Source organism: Enhydra lutris, unplaced genomic scaffold (assembly GCF_002288905.1).
Source record: "Enhydra lutris kenyoni isolate GAN:26980312 unplaced genomic scaffold, ASM228890v2 scaffoldscaffold7, whole genome shotgun sequence".
Taxonomy (NCBI): domain Eukaryota; kingdom Metazoa; phylum Chordata; class Mammalia; order Carnivora; family Mustelidae; genus Enhydra; species Enhydra lutris.
The window spans coordinates 23,818,522-23,833,494 of NW_019154091.1; the positions used below are offsets into that span (position 1 = coordinate 23,818,522).

General features: G+C 39.7%; 1 protein-coding gene across 2 annotated transcripts in view; it reads right to left on the reverse strand.

Moving 5' to 3' along the window:
• Nucleotides 1–14,973, reverse strand: part of LOC111142108 (neuron navigator 3) — a 387,056-nt gene that overhangs the window by 205,590 nt on the left and 166,493 nt on the right. For both annotated transcript variants that reach the window (XM_022495074.1, XM_022495073.1), the window contains exon 8: nt 495–1,521. In XM_022495074.1, the coding sequence (XP_022350782.1) occupies nt 495–1,521 (1,027 nt within the window). The remainder of the gene's footprint in view (nt 1–494; nt 1,522–14,973) is intronic.

The window sequence follows — 14,973 nt, forward strand, 5'->3', positions numbered from 1 at the left end:
GCTGGTAAGTACCAGGGCAGGGCATTTAATCCACAGGTGTCTGATTCCAGAGCCTGCCCCTTTAACCATCATGACATATTTTCTCTCAAGGGTGAAAACAAAAATATCTGTGAACTCTATAAAACTGAGAATTACTTTAAAATACTAATAATAAAAGTAGCAGTAGAAGTCATAATGGTAATAGACACAGGAGAGAATCATGGCATCTGGATTTTCCTTCTTCTCTGAGAACAAGTAAGCTAACTTCTGAAGGCCTCAAGAAGAAGGCCTACAAAGAAGGGAGGAGAGGACAGAAGATGGGAAGAGGAGGGAGAATAGGACTAGAGCATACTAAATTTTTTTTTCTTAAAACATGAAATCCTAGCCCTTTATCTTCAGACCAAAGTGTTCCAAAATGATAAAGTAAAACACAGCTCTAGTAACCTTCATTATGATGTGCGGAGTAGAAAGAGCTGTAGGAGTTCACAACTGTGGACGCACAGTGGCCATCTTACCTGTAAATGAACGGAGCCACCGTGGCAGTGTTGGGGTGGCTGTGTTGCTGCTGCTGAGGGAGTTGGACAGCACCGTTCCCCGTGGTCTGCCCACCGCCTTGTGCCACCAGTGCAGCGCAGGAACCAGTGGGAGGGGCTTGGCTGGCTTCCCTTCCTTCCAAAGGAGCAGGGCAATTGGATGTGCTTGCTTTCTCAGTGGTCATGGGCTTGGGTAAGGACTGGGAAGGGCTTCCCTTGGTAGTCCTGAATTTTTCCGACTCTTTGCTCACTGCACTGCCAGGTGAAACGGTCTGCTTTGCTGTGGGCACCTTCGAGCCAGGTTTTGGAATGCCACTGGAAGAAGGGATTAAGCTTTCTTTCTTGCCTGCTGCCGTCTTGCTACCCTTTGGAATCAAGCTTGCAATTTTAGAGGTCTTTTTCGGAGCTGTCTCTGTCACCTGATCCTTCTCATCCTTGACCGGTTTTTCAGTGCAAACTTTATTTTTGTCCCTGTTCTTTTCCTCTTTTTCCTTTGGCTGTAGCAAAGACTTTTTATTGCTGAGATGTTTGCTTCCAGCTTTTGGAGGGGCTAATTTAGGGGACACTTTGGGGCTGCTATTGGTTGAGCCACCGCTATTCAGACCACTGTTAAAACCTTCCGTCTCACCAGATTCAGAAAAGGCATCGTCATCCTTCCCCCCATCACTGGGCCCTGAACTGGGAGGCTGTGGGGGACGTAAAGCAGTCCGGGCATTGACCAGCTTGAATTTTTCAAGCATGGATTTCTGGCCCGAGGAGGCTGTTTTGACCCCTTCTGATACAGGGGGCTTCAGTCTGTCTGCTGATGGTGTGGGGGAGGTGGCTGGGCTGGACTGCTTCACGGTCAGCATGGTGGAGGTGGCACTGTGCTTGACATTCATGGACTTGCTGCGCCAGGGCTTGCTGGAGCTCGGAGAAGGGATGGCAGATGCGGGGGGCTGCCCCGCTGTGCCAGGGGGCTGCGTGTTACCATTTACACCTGAAGATGGCTGAGGTCCTTTGGAGGAATCTGGACGTGAAGACAAAATAATAAAGAACAGGTTAATGATATTTGATCATGTATATCATACCCCTGAGTAGTTCTAACCGCAGACACAGTTAAGGATCTCTCCTGTGAGCTGAACACAGCCCTGCTCCATGGCATCAGTCACGTTGGTGATATGGCTGTTTTCATATTGTACATCAAAAATTCAGGATCTGAGAGCCATTGATTTTGGAAAACAACTTTTGCTTTTTCCTTCCTAAAATTACTCTTACCTAGATGAACTTGGCTAGTCATAGATATCTAAAGACAAAATATTATCCTTCCCTTAAGCAATTCTTTATATTTTTTCCAATTACTGCTGTACCTCAGAGCAATAAATTGATTCTGCATAGCCATATTAAATATGTTGTATAATAAATGTTGAGAAATTATTTGACCTTATATGGAGACTATCTTCTTGTTATCTGATTGAATGTGCTTATGAATCAGGACTTAGCTCTTAGTTAATATTGTTAACTTTGATTTTTAGAAAAAAATTGAAATTAAGGCTTATATGGGTCAGATATAATACATATATGCTGTTGTATATATTATATATATGTTATATATTTATATAAAATATACATTTATATCTAGATATATTTATATTATATATGCATCATATAATATATATTATACAAATCCATATAACAACCCTACAAGGTAGGTATTGATATTTTGTCCCTATTTTATAAATAAAAAACGAAGGAAAGAAAAACTGCAGAACTTGTTCAAGGTCACCCAGCCTGGATTTGAACACAAGTTAGAGCTGGTGCTCTTAACCAGCACACCTGTAGCCTCCTGAAGTGATCTGAACAAACTTTAAATACTAGTGAAAACTCAAGCTACTTTTGTGGGGCTATGGAAATAAGGCCTTTTTCTATAAAAACTTTATAATGCACGTGTTTACTTACTTTTTGCTCAGAAATCTCATTATGGTATGAACTGTTCTATGACTCTTTGGTTCTAACACTGATTGATGCCTGATTACAACTCTCATTTTTAAGTATAAAAAACTAAATCAAAGAGGGATTTTATAACATGTGATAGAAGAAAAAGAACTGAGCTTGGAGTTTAAAGACCTCATTATAAATGTTAATTCACATTGGGGAGCAATAGAATTCTGGTCATTTACCTTAAACTTCATCTGTTGTAAACGCCTCCTTCTTTCACCTTTTTTTTTTTTTTTTTTGGAAACATGAAATGATCAATGATTAAATTAAATATCTAAGTAACAGAGGCGTCATTTAGCACTGTTTACAGAATAGATATTGGTAAATAGATGCAGAGCTATTTTTGATGAAACGTTCAATGGAAATATTTTATAAATAATATCCTCTCCATAATATTCAGGAATTAGAGCGAATTTAATTCCATTAAATATTCACAACAATAAACTACAATGTTTTTATTTTTAAATGTTTCCTTCAAAATGCATGAAAAATGGTATGTAATCAAACCAATCAGTACCAAGTACTACTCTTAACAATTTTTCAGAAAAGGAAATTAAGGGGCTCCTGGGTGGCTCAGTGGGTTAAAGCCTCTGCCTTCGGCTCAGGTCATGATCCCAGGGTCCTGGGATCGAGCCCAGCATCGGGCTCTCTGCTCAGCAGGGAGCCTGCTTCCCTTCCTCTCTCTCTGCCTGCCTCTCTGCCTATTTGTGATCTCTGTCAAATAAATAAATAAAATCTTAAAAAAAAATAAGGAAAGGAAATTAATACACAAAAAGAGAAAGTAATTAGAGACACAAAAAGAGGTTAAATTATCAGTTGAATATTTGTGTGAGTTAAACTTTTTTAAACTAAGTGTGCCTAAAATGATATAGGATTTGTGAACTTTATGTTAACAAGAATGGACAAATGAATTTTATATTCAATAACTTATTCTGCCAAATTTTTATTTAAATTCCAGTTAGTTAATGTACAGTATAACATTAGTTTCAGGTGTAGGATTTAGTGATTTATCACTTACATACAACACCCAGTGCTCATCCCAAGAGCCCTCCTTAATATTTGTTTTTAAAAACTGGTATACTGGAGGGGTGCCTGGGTGGCTCAGTGGGTTAAAGCTGCTGCCTTCGGCTCAGGTCATGATCCCAGGGTCCTGGGCACAAGCCCCGCATCGGGCTCTCTGCTCCGCAGAGCGCCTGCTTCCCTTCCGCTCTCTCTCTGCCTGCCTCTCTGCCTACTTGTGATCTTTGTCTGTCAAATAAATAAATAAAATCTTAAAAAAAAAAAAAAACTGGTATACTGGAGATTATAGAAAATGGTGGAGGAGTAGCCTATGAAATATCATTAGGTTCCAGGAGATCAGCTAGATAGTAATCAGTCCAATATGAACACCTACAAACTCAACAGGAGATAGAAGAGAAGAAGAGCAGCAATCCTAGGAACAGAAAATCGACCACTTTCTGGGGGTCTGAAAGGTAGGATAGGCGGAGAAGTGAATCCGAAGCAATGGGAAGATACTTCGTGGCGGGGAGGGGCCGGCTTGCGGCAAGCAGTGGAGCAACGGAGCACAAAATCAGAACTCTGCTCCACCGAGGGATGTTGCTCCAGAGGCTAAGCAAGGGTGGGGCCCTAGTGGGGGCAGTCTTGTCTCAGGACCCACAGAGTCACAGAAAGACCGGGGTGTCTGAGTGTGGCAGAGTTACCAGGTATCAGAGCAGGGAAGCCGGCTACAGAGTTGGAGCCAAGGAGTGAGATCTCAACTCAGTGTTAACTTAAACCATGATCCAAGGCACAGTCGGACCACTGCTCTTCAAGCAGGAATCCCACAAGTGGCAAATCCAGAGAGATCCCCTTCTTCTTCATCCGGGAGGACCAGCACAGGAGCACGTGAAAGGAATCTGCTGGATTTGGAGAATCCAAATGTAGCTGTGCGCCAGAGACAGAAACGCTTGGTCACAGGCCGGGTGAGCACGGAGCACAGCCAGAGACCAGGGAGATGGGAGGAACTGACTGCTTTTCTCTGAGGGCGCAAAGAGGAGTGGATCCCCGAGCTCTCGGCTCCTCTGGGCCAGAGATTAGGAGGCCACCATCTTCATTCCTGTCCTCCAGAGCTCTAAGGAAAAATGTTCAGGGGAGAAAAGCTCCTAGAGGAAACCTGAGCAGATAACTTGGCCTGGCCCCTGGCAAGGGTGGTGCAATTCCACCATAGGAAAAGACACTTGAGAATCACTGCAAAAGGCCCCTCCCCCAGAAGATGAGCAAGAACATGCAACCAAGACCAAGTTGACTGATAGACAAGAACTGTGGAACTCTAGAACTAGGGGAAAGCAATGCATAGAATTCATGGCTTTTTTCCCCATGATCCTTCAGTCTTGCAAAGTTAAATTATTTTTTTTTCTTATTCTATTTTTTAAAACTTTTCTTCTTTCCTCTTTTAATTTTTTAAACTATTTTAATAATAACTCTTTTTAAAAAAATAAGATCTTTTTAAAATATTCATTGTTATAGTCCTTTTTTTTTAAGATTTTATTTATTTATTTGACAGACAGAGATCACAAGTAGGCAGAGAAGCAGGCAGAGGAGAGAGAGAGGGAAGCAGGCTCCCCACAGAGCAGAGAGCCCGATGCGGGCCTTGATCCCAGGACCCTGAGATCATGACCTGAGCCGAAGGCAGCGGCTTAACACACTGAGCCACCCAGGCGCCCGTTATAGTCCTATTTTATCCCTTCATTGTATTTAACTTTATTTTTTGTATACATATAGGTTTTTTTTCTTTAAAATTTTGGGATACAATTTCCCCTAATAGATCAAAATGTACCCTAAATCTAGCCCAGGGCTTTGTTCTAGTCTTCAGCCTGATCACATTCTTTCCTCTTTTTTTTCTTCTTTTTCCAACCAACTTATCTTACTGATTCCTTTTTTAGAATCATTGTTTAATTGTCATCTTTACAGTCCTATTCCATCCCTTCATTCCCTGGTTTAGGATCTCTTCCGATTTGGTTTGCGTACATTTTTTGGGATTTTTTGCCACCCTTTTAGTATTTTATTCTCTCATTCATAAATTCGTATCTGGATAAAATGACAAGGCAGAAAAATTCACCACACACACACACACACAAGAACAAGTGGCAGAACTGACAGCTAGGGACCTAATCAATATGGACATTAGTAATATGTCAGATCTAGAGTTCAGATTGATGATTCTCAAGGAGCTAGCAGGGCTCAAAAAAGGCATGAAGATATTAGAGAAAAACTGTCTGGAGAAATAAAATCCCTTTCTGGAGAAATAAAAGAACTAAAATCTAACCAAGCTGAAATTAAAAAAGCCATTGATGAGGTGCAATAAAAAATGGAGGGTCTTACTGCTAGGATAAATGAGGCAGAAAAGAGAATTAGTGATATAGAAGACCAAATGACGGAGAATAAAGAAGCTAACAAAAGAGAAAAAAACAACTACTGGACCATGAGGGGAGAATTCACAAGATAAGTGATGTCATAAGATGAAACAATATTAGAATAATTGAGATTCCAGAAGAAGAAGAAAGACAGAGGGGGCAGAAGATATACTAGAGCAAATTATAGTACAGAATTTCCCTCATATGGTCAAGGGAACAAGCATTAAAATCCAGGAGGCATAGAGAACTGTCCTCAAAATCAGTAAAAATAGGTCCAGCCCCATCTATCATCTAATAGTAAAACTTACAAGTCTTAGTGACAAAGAGAAAATCCTGAAAGCAGCCTGGGACAAGAAGTCTGTAACATACAATGGTAGAAATATTAGATTGGCAGCACACTTATCCACAGAGACCTGGCAGGCCAGAAAGAACTGGCATGATATATTCAAAGGATTAAATGAGACAAATATGGAGCCAAGAATACTATATCCAGCTAGGCTGTCATTAAAAATAGAAGGAGAGATAAAAAGCTTCCAGGATAAACAAAAATTAAAAGAATTTGCAAACACCAAAACAGCTCTACAGGAAATACTGAACGGGCTCCTCAAAGCAAAGAGAGAGCCTAAAAGTGGTAGACCAGAAAGGAACAGAGGCAATCTACAGTAACAGTCACTTTACAGACAATATGATGGCACTAAATTCATATCTTTCAATAGTTACCCTGAATGTAAATGGGCTAAATGCCCCATTCAGAAGACATAGAGTATCAGAATGGATTAAAAAAAAATAAAACAAGATACATCAATATGCTGTCTACAAGAAACTCACTTTAGATCCAAAGGCACCTCCAGATTGAAAGTGAGGAGGTATAAAACAATTTACCGTGGTAATGAACATCAAAAGAAAGCTGAGGTGGCAATCCTTATATCAGATACATTAGATTTTAAGTCAAAGACTATAGTAAGAGAGGAGGAAGGACACTATGTTATACTCAAAGTGTGTCTATCCAACAAGAAGATCTAACAATTTTAAATATCTATACCCCTAACATGGGAGCAGACAACTATATAAACCAATTAACAACAAAATCAAAGAAACACATTGACAATAATACAATAATAGTACAGAACGTTAACATCCCCCTCACTGAAATGGAAAGATCATCCAAGCAAAAGATCAACAAGGAAATAAAGGCCTTAAATGACACACTGGACCAGATGGACATCACAGATACATTTAGAACATTCCATCTCAAAGCAAGAGATACACATTCTTCTTTAGTGCATATGGAACATTCTCCAGAATAGATCCCATCCTGGGTCACAAATCAGGTCTCAACTTGTACCAAAAGATTGGGATCATTCCCTGCATATTTTCAGATCACAATGCTCTGAAGCTAGAATTTAATCACAAGAGGAAATTTGGTAAGAACTTAAATGCATGGAAGCTAAACAGCATCATACTAAAGAATGAATGCATCAACCAAGAAATTAAAGAATTGAAAAAATTCATGAAAATGAAAAAAAAAACAGTTCAAAATCTTTGGGACACAGCAAAGGCAGCCCTGAGAGGAAAGTATATAGCAATACAAGTCTTTCTCAAGAAACAAGAAAGGTCTCAAGTACACAACCTAACCCTACACATAAAGGAGCTGAAGAAAGAACAGCAAAGAAAGCCTAAACCCAGCAGGAGAAGAGAAATCATAAAGATCAGAGCAGAAATCAATGAAACAGAAACTAAAAGAACAGTAGAAAAAAAAGTGAACAAAACTAGGAGCTGGTTCTTCGAAAGAATTAATAAGATTGATAAGCCCCTAGCCAGACTTATCAAAAAGAAAAGAGAAAGGGCCCAAATAAATGAAATTATGAATGAAAGAGGAGAGAACATGACCAAAACTAAAGAAATACAAACAATTATAAGAACATATTATAAGCAACTATACACCAGCATATTTGACAATCTGGAAGAAATGGGTACATTCCTCGAGATATATAAACTACCAAAACTGAACTGGGAAGAAATAGAACACCTGAACAGACCCATAACCAGTAAGGAGATTGAAGCAGTCATCAAAAATCTCCAAACAAACAAGAGCCCAGGGCCAGAGGGCTTCCCAGGGGAATTTTACCAAACATTTAAAGAAGAATTAATTCCTATTCTCCTGAAATTGTTCCAAAAAATAGAAATGGAAGGAAAACTGCCAAACTCATTTAATGAGGTCAGCATTACCTTGATCCCAAAACCGGACAAAGACCCCATCAAACAGGACAATTACAGACCAATATCCTTGATGAACACAGATGCGATAATTCTCACCAAAATACTAGCCAATAGTATCCAACAGTATACCAAAAGGATTATTCACCACGACCAAGTGGAATTTATTCCTGAGCTGCAAGGTTGGTTCAACATCCACAAATCAATCATTGTGATACAATACATTAATAAAAGCAAGAACAAGAACCATATGATACTCTCAATAGATGCTAAAAAAGCATTTGACAAAGTACAGCATCCTTTCATGATCAAAACCCTTCACAGTGTAGGGATAGAGGGCACATACCTCAATATCATCAAAGCCATCTATGAAAAACACGCAAAGAATATCGTTCTCAATGGGGAAAAACTGAGAGCTTTTAAGCTAAGGTCAGGAACATGGCAGGGATGTCCATTATCACCACTGCTATTCAACATAGTACTAGAAGTCCTAGCCTCAGCAATCAGACAACAAAAGAAATTAAAGGCATCCGAATCAGCAAAGAAGGAGTTAAACTATCACTCTTTGCAGATGATAGGATACTTTATGTGGGAAAACCCAAAAGACTCCACTCCAAAACTGCTAGAACTCATACAGGAATTCAGTAAAGTATCAGGATATAAAACCAATGCACAGAAATCACTTGCATTTCTATATACCAACAACAAGACAGAAGAAAGAGAAATTAAGGAGTCAATCCCACTTACAATTGCACCCAAAACCATAAGATACCTAGGAATAAACCTAACCAAAGAGGCAAAGAATCTGTACTCAGAAAACTATAAAGTACTCATCAAGGAAATGGAGAAAGACACAAAGAAATGGAAAAACGTTCCATGCTCATGGATCGGAAGAACAAATATTGTGAAAATGTCTATGCTACCTAAAACAATCTACACATTTAACGCAATCCATATCAAAATACCATCAATTTTTTTTTCAATGAAATGGAACAAATAATCCTAAAATTTGTATGGAACCAGAGAAGACCCCAAATAGAGGAATGGTGAAAAAGAAAGCCAAAGTTGGTGGCATCACAATTCCGGACTTCAAGCTCTATTACAAAGCTGTCATCATCAAGACAGTATGGTACTGGCAAAAAAAACAGACACACAGATCAATGGAACAGAAGAGAGAGCCCAGAAATAGACACTCAGCTCTATGGTCAACTAATCTTCAACAAAACAGGAATGTCCAATGGAAAAAAAAAAAAAAAAAAAACAGTCCCTTCAACAAATGGTGCTGGGAAAATTGGACAGCCACATGCAGAAGAATGAAACTGGACCATTTCCTTACACCACATACAAAAATATACTCTAAATGGATGAAAGACCTCAATGTGAGACAGGAATCCATCAAAATCCTTGAGGGGAACACAGGCAGCAACCTCTTCGACCTCAGCTACAGCAACTTCTCCCTATAAACATCCCCAAAGGCAAGGGAAGCAAGGGCAAAATGAACTATTGGGACTTCATCAAGATCAGAAGCTCTTGCACAGCAAAGGAAACAGTCAACAAAACCAAAAGACAACTGACAGAATTTGGAGAAGATATTTGCAAATGACATCACAGAAAAAGGGCTAGTTACCAAAATCTATAAAGAACTTACCAAATTCAACACCCAAAGAACAAATAATCCAATCAAGAAGTACACAGAGGGGGGCGCCTGGGTGGTTCAGTGGGTTAAGCCTCTGCCTTCTGCTCAGGTCATGATCTCAGGGTCCTGGGATCAAGCTCCACATTGGGCTCTCTGCTCAGCAGAGAGCCTGCTTCTTCCTCTCTCCCTGCCTGCCTCTCTGCCTACTTGTGATCTCTCTCTCTGTCAAATAAATAAATAAAATCTTTAAAAAAAATTGAAAAAGAAAGAAAGAAATGGGTGAGGATATGAATACATATTTCTGCAAAGATGACATCCAGATGGCCAAGAGACACATGAAAAAGTGCTCCACATCACTCCACATTAAGGAAATACAAATCAAAACCACAATGAGATACCACCTCACACCAGTCAGAATGGCTAAAATTAACAAGTCAGGAAACAACAGCTGTTGGCAAGGATGCAGAGAAAGAGGAACCCTCCTATACTGTTGGTGGGAATGCAAGCTGGTGCAGCCATTCTGGAAAACAGCATGGAGGTTCCTCAAAAAGTTGAAAATAGAGCTACCCTATGACTCAGCAATCGCACTACTGGGTATTTACCCTAAAGATACAAATGTAGTGACCCGAAGGGGCATGTGCACCCAAATGCTTATAGCAGCAATGTCCACAATAGCCAAACTATGGAAAGAACTAGATGTCCATCAACAGATGAATGGATAAAGAAGATGTGGTATATATATATACAATGGAATACTATGCAGTCATCAAAAGAAATGAAATCTTGCCAGTTGCAATGACATGGATGGAAGTAGAGGGTATTGTGCTGAACGAAATAAGTGAATCAGAGAAAGACAATTATCATATGATCTCTCTGATATGAAGAATTTGAGAGGCAGGGCAGGGGGGTTGAGGGGTAGGGAAGGAAAAAATGAAAGAGGGTGGGATCAGGAGGGAGACAAACCATAAGAGACTCTTAATCTTACAAATAAACTGAGGGTTGCTGCGGGGGTGGAAGGGTAGGGAGAGAGTGGTTGGGTTATGGACATTGGGGAGGGTATGTGCTATGGTGAGTGCCAAGAAGTGTGTAAGCCTGACGATTCACAGACCTGTACCCCTGTGGCAAATTATATATTATATGTTAATAAAAATAATGAAAAAAAATAGTATACCAACTTTAATTCTAATACTCCTTGCTTTTTTACAATTCCATATTTCAACTGGCAAAAGTTAACGTAAGACTGTACACACATACTCTACATTAAAATGTAATAGTTTACTGAAAAGTTAAAATGCTTACATGGTATACGTAAATTGTACAGCCTATGATGATAAATTGATTTTTTTCAGTATTCGTGTTAATTCTGTAATTGTGTCCATTTCTAGAATATTTGTAGAAATCCATTAGTTTTGTACATAAATAGTAATGTGTTCTGAAAAACAGTTTTGACTAATTCAAAACAAATCCAACAAGCTTCAAAGTACCCAATGTCTCAAATACAGTCACTCTCTGTTAATGGATTTTAATCTTTTACTTCAATCTCTTTTAAATACAGGTACTTCAATCTTTTAAATACAAGTAATTCTAAATTTTTTTCACTTACATATTAAGATCCCTTCCAGAAACCGGTAACATTTCGTCATAATTTGAATAATTCTCAGTAGCAGAATGAACACACTGACTACCTGCAGTTAGAAATGCCTAAATAAATAAAATCTTTAAAAAATCTTTAAAATCTTTAAAAAAAAAAAAAGAAAAGAAAAGAAAGAAATGCCTACCAAATATGTCTTCAGAATATTTCCCATTTATTGGTAAGGTCTGAACTTTGACCTCACTTCCTTCGGAAAAAACAGCAACAACAACCACCACCAAAAACCAAAAAAGAAACCAAAAGCATTATCCCCACCCCCATTTCTGATCATCCCAGCATCAAGTCCAGATTCAGTGGCTCCTTTGCATTTTTCCATAGCTTATCATTTCCTCTCCTATAACCATTATAACTCTGGTGAAATTGCCTGTTTCGTACTATACTGTAGGTTCCATTAAAGCAAAGACCATGCCTATTATGATTGTGCATAGACTGTCTGACATCCTACATGATCAACTTAATATAGAGGTTCTCAAACTTTACTGTGCATGTAAGTGACATGAGGGCCCATGGACTACACACCATATTGTGATTCAGCAGATCTGCTGTGGGCCCTGAGATTCTGCATTTCTAACAAGCTCCAGAGGAAGAGGTTGCTGCTGGTCACAAACCAGGTTTTGAATAACAAAGGTTGAATGGACTCAGAAATCCTGGCAATTGCTGACAGTATCGGCTCTCAAGAATGTTTCTTATGACAGTACCCAATTGGACTGAATTTCTCAATGTTCCCTAGCTGTGCAGCATGAATATTCTTTGCCTGTGAACTTTCAGAACCTCATCCAGTTCTGAATTCACTGGATGCTTGACAGTTTGTGGCAGGGGGTTCTGCAAACAAAAGAAGCCGGTCAGGTTTTCCTGATGGCCACCTATTTAGTGCGGAGCTTCTGTGTCTCCGCAACTCGGTTAAGAAGTCAGGATACTCTTATCCCTGTGTGCCTGGGAGCTCTCGTGGGAATGAGGAAAAGGTGGAAGAGAATGTGGCAGGAGGCTTCTGAAGTGTATAGCCATCAGCTAGATAGACTGCCACAACAGTTCAAGTGCAGAAGAGGAATTTCAACACCACTACTCTCAGAAATGAGTCAGGAGAGACTCAAAATTACGACATCCACATCCAAACCACAGTCATGGTCACGGTAACAGTGTAAAATCATTCTCAGGTGAGTACCCACATGGAAACCACTTCTGGAAGCTCCACCCTCAATCTGTCCACAGCCTGTCTCTACTGAGCAACAGTGAGGTGCTGCAGGTCTCATTAAGAGGGCAAATCATAGTTGTTGTACATCACAAAGTCACTGGAATAATAAGAGTCTCCTTGCACTCCTCACAGTCAAGCGTGCATGACAGCAGCGGAGGAAAAGCTAGCACGTGCAGCTCCTCGGAAGTGGGTACTGCCACAGATTCTAGTCTCTCTGATTTCCCCGTTCAATATTAAGTAGCCCGGTCTCACAGGTATTTTTCTGAATGTTGAAAAGTCAGATTCTGACTATGAATGAGTTGTTATCTAGGTATGAGGAAATGCCCAGATATCTAATGCACATATTTTTTTTTCAAAAATTTATTTATTTATTTGACAGACAGAGATCACAAGTAGGTAGAGAGGCAGGTATAGAGAGAGGAGGAAGCAGGCTCCCCGCCAAGCAGAGAGCCCGATGTGGGACTCGATCCCAGGACCCCAGGACCATGACCTGAGCTGAAGGCAGAGGTTTTAACCCACTGAGCCACCCAGGCGCCCCCTAATGCACATATTTTTAAAGGCACTCTTGCAATGGATCTGCCTTGAATTTGCAGAGCCTGTCTCTGCCTTCAGCCCTGCCTTCTGGTCTCTAGACCCTAAAGAGAAATTTTCTTCCACTCGTTCTCCTTTCCTTCCTCCTCTTCCTCCACCTCCACATACCCCATCATCAGCTCTGCTACAACCAAATAATATTATTTATCAACTGCTTACTTGTTCCCCAAGCACTTTGATCCAGAGTATCACACTGAAAGCTCTTCATACAAGGGATCTCACTTAAACCCTTAATAATCTGCAATATACTTATGATTTCTCTTATTATAAATGGGAAAACTGAAGCTTAAAAAGCAAAAGCAACTTGTTCCAATTCACACATATAATAAAACTTAGAAAAGAGAAAATCAAAATGGGAGCTCAGGTTTTTCTGACTCTAAATTTTGGAGGCTTTTCACGCTCTATTGTTTCTATGTGTTCACTGCCTACCCAGAAATTCTGCTGGTGTGGCTCTCCAGAAAGCCACATGTTTGTCACAGTAGTGAAGATATTTGGGTAACTCCTTGAAGCACGGTGTCCCTCTTCCTCGATGAGCCAAATACAAGTGGGGAGAATATGATAGGAGACCCTTTCTACTTAGTCCCTTACATACTATCTCCTTGGGTAACCTACCTGCAACATCCTTCTGAGCTGATGTAGGAATAGATTTTAATTCATGCTTAGAAAATATATAAATTGACAGAGTTAATTTTTAGTTATATTATCACACACACAGACACACACAAAGTTGATGACCCGGAAAAAAGTGCCAATCTCGTTCTAGTAAAATTAATACACATGGACAAATTTAATAGTCACAACAGGTATATGGAAAGTATAGATAAGGACATTTCTCTGTGGAATGTTAGCTAGCTTTAGAGTTTAGTGCCATGTTGTCAACAGTGCCATTAGTCTTGAGAAAGGACGCAGGGATGGGCTTCAACCTATTTACCTCTTCTTGCTGAATAGTATGGTGCTTAGAGGCAAGCAAACCAGCTTTCAACTTAAAAAGTAACAACAGAATAACAATATACCAAGTAACAAAAATGATGACAATAGCACCATTTATTTTCAAGCATTCACTGTGTAGGGGACACTGTACTCCCTGTTATCTCTGATCCCTGCTAAATACAGGGAAACTTCAGTATCACCGGTCATTGTGAAAGGAAGGAAATGATTTATTGATGTGACCGTGGCAATTAGTCACCTTAGATTCCCATTTCACAAGAACGCACCAAAATACATTTGAACCATTTAAAGGATTAATTTTTTTTTTTTAATTTAAAAAGATGTAGCATTCAAATCCGAATATGTCTTGTTACCAACTGGGCCCTTGTTCACCTGAGCACACGGCCTTCCATGAATGATTACTCGTGCAATGTCTCAATCGTCAACTTTAGGATGACCTAACAGAAACACGGAATGGGATTACAGGGAGCCTAGAGGAGCTGTCCGTTCTGCTCACGCAATGTTACAGTGCCACTTTGTGGAGTATCGTGAAATTTAGGGAAGCTTTCACTCGCCAGCCAGTTTTTGGAAAAAGTATGTAATTTATGTACAGGCATGTATAATACGTGCACACCTAAACATGTAAGCATTTATACTTAAGCAAACAACATATATTCTCATCTCTCTCTTTTTTTAAATTATTAACATATAATGTATTATTTGCCCAAGGGGTACAGCTCTGTGAATTATCAAGCTTACACAATTCACAGCACTCACCATAATACATACCCTTCCCAATGTCCATAACCCAGCCACCCTATCCCTACTCCCCCACCCCAGCAACCCTCAGTTTATTTTCAGGTCTCTTTAATTGTATC